Source organism: Pseudozyma flocculosa (assembly GCF_000417875.1).
Source record: "Pseudozyma flocculosa PF-1 unplaced genomic scaffold scaffold00020, whole genome shotgun sequence".
Taxonomy (NCBI): Eukaryota; Fungi; Basidiomycota; class Ustilaginomycetes; order Ustilaginales; family Ustilaginaceae; genus Pseudozyma; species Pseudozyma flocculosa.
In genome coordinates, this window is record NW_006920888.1 from 70,184 (window position 1) to 72,245 (window position 2,062).

At 63.7% G+C, this 2,062-nt stretch overlaps 1 protein-coding gene across 1 annotated transcript in view; it reads right to left on the bottom strand.

Annotated features, from left to right (window-relative positions):
* Positions 1–604, bottom strand: part of PFL1_05469 (uncharacterized protein) — a gene marked incomplete at both ends in the record, with an annotated part of 930 nt that extends 326 nt beyond the window's left edge. Inside the window, 3 exons of the mRNA XM_007883005.1 lie at positions 100–140; positions 275–360; positions 467–604. Coding sequence (XP_007881196.1) covers positions 100–140; positions 275–360; positions 467–604 — 265 coding nt within the window. The remainder of the gene's footprint in view (positions 1–99; positions 141–274; positions 361–466) is intronic.
* Between the last annotated feature and the right edge of the window lie 1,458 nt (positions 605–2,062).

Here is a 2,062-nt window from a genome sequence, read left to right on the forward strand (position 1 = left end):
AGGGAGGCGGGGGAGGGGTCGAGTGTGTGAGTGTGCATACGATGGAGGAGGGAAGGTGGAGAAGAGGGAAGGAAAGGGCAGGCAGGGATGAAGACGTACCGCCAGAAGTTAGGAAGCCTTTTAGCGCCAGCGTCTGTCTCCTGCGCGATGTCGAGGTGAAGGATCGGGAGGAGGGGAAAGGAAAGAGATGTCAGGCCTGCCACGCTCCTTGCATTCCATACCTGCCTGCCTGTCGCCTTGGCGTACCATGGTGGCGCAGTGGAGTGGAGCTTACCTGAAACCGGGAAACAGATGATGTCCCCAAAAGCACGCCGTGGCGCCGATGAGGGTCCAGATAGCCGCGCCCTTGATGGCCGCATTCTGTCGTCATGCCCGCCCGCGCCCCCGCGTGTCGCCTCGCGCATTCGTCAGTCACATCGCCCGCCGCAGAGCATAGTAAGGCAAACAAAGGAGGACCCGGACGTACCCGCTGGACCTCGTAGGCCGATTCGATCTGGTCTTCGCGGTGCCGGATGCGTTTGGGCGCGCCGCCCAGCGAGGATGTCGTCGTGGCTGACGGAAGCGTCGAGCCCGTTCTTGGCGCCGGCCCCGTTTCGGTGTCCATGCTTGCGTTGCGAGACGAGAAAGGTGGGGGAGCGTGGTGATGATGATGCTGTGGTGCTGGTGGTGCTGGTGGTAGTCGAGAGAGAGAGAGAGAGAGAGGCAGAGCCAAGGTGGAGGTTGGTGCTCCCCTCCGTCCGTCCGCGCCCGCCCGTTGGCGCCCTGCATGATGAGAAGATCCCACCGTGCCGCTGCTGCCTCGCAGCGCTCGAGACGGTTGTCGGCCGACTGCAGCAGCAGCAGCAGCAGCAGCAGCAGCAGCAAAGAGGCTGGCTCGTGCGTGCGCCCGCCCTCGCGCTAGACGCCGTCACGGCCAGGCCCGCCTCTGGACCCCCCTTCACCTCGATCCTTCGTCTCGATCCGCGATTCCACCCTTCGAACAACGCAGCCGGACAGAGAGGGATGAGCGAGTGTGGGTGCGTATTCGTATCTACGGAACAGCCAACGACGGGCAGGAACAACGTCTCCTCGACCGAGCCTTTGACGCTGGCCCTCCTCGCCCCCGCTGCTGTCCCTCTGCTCCCTCCTCTACCGTGTGGCTGGCGTCTAGGCTGGACCGAGCTGGGTTGGGCTAAAAAAACGAATGACTAAGGGTGAGAATGATGAGAAAAGGAGCGAACAGCCCGGCCGACACCGAAGAGTAGAATGAGAGGAGGAGAGACAAAAGAAAGGCAGGAGAGCAGGGGGGAGAGCCACCGACAGAAAATCGGGAAGAGAGAGAGAGAGAGAAGGAGAGTGAGAGAGTGGCCCCTCGCGTTCGTCTGCGGCAGGCCGACGAGAGGTGCGAAAAGGGGAGTCAACGGTGGGCACAAGGCGAGCAGGAAATGAGCGTAGTAGACGAAGACGGAGCGGCCCGAGGCGAGGCGGGCGGGGATCGATGACGGCAGAAACCAAGACCGAGGGAGGAAAGAGAGTCAAGACCATATGGGTGGTAGCAGCAGCAGAAAGAACAAAGAGTGTGTCGGTGTGTCGGTGTGTCGAGGCAGCGCGAAAAGCGACGCCGCTGCAATACCAAGTTGGCTTTATACGTCGGGAAGCTGGAGCAAAGAAAAGGAGCGAGCCGTCGCAGGCATGCGCATGTGGGTCGACGGCGTGCCCTGCCTCCGCAGCGCCGCAGCTCGGGCGAGCGCCGCAAAACAAGTCGAGACAGAGGCGCGTGGAGACCGGCGTCGAGGGAGAGAAAATCAAGGGGCAGAACCAGGGCGCATCTTTGGGTATCTTGGATCTCCACTGCCGTGCTTGTCAATCGTCCATCTCAGGGCGGCCCGGGCGAGCAGAGGTCGGCCGGGCGATCGGGTCGGGTCGGGTCGGGTCGGATAGGCCGTTACGTCCCCGGCGGGCCAGCAGGTCGACGACGGCCGTGGGTCCGGGGAACGCGAGGAGGGGGTGTGGAGGGGAGGGAGGGGGGGGGGGGGGTGGGGGGGCGTGGAGGACGTGGCCCGAAGGGCCGACGACCGAGGGG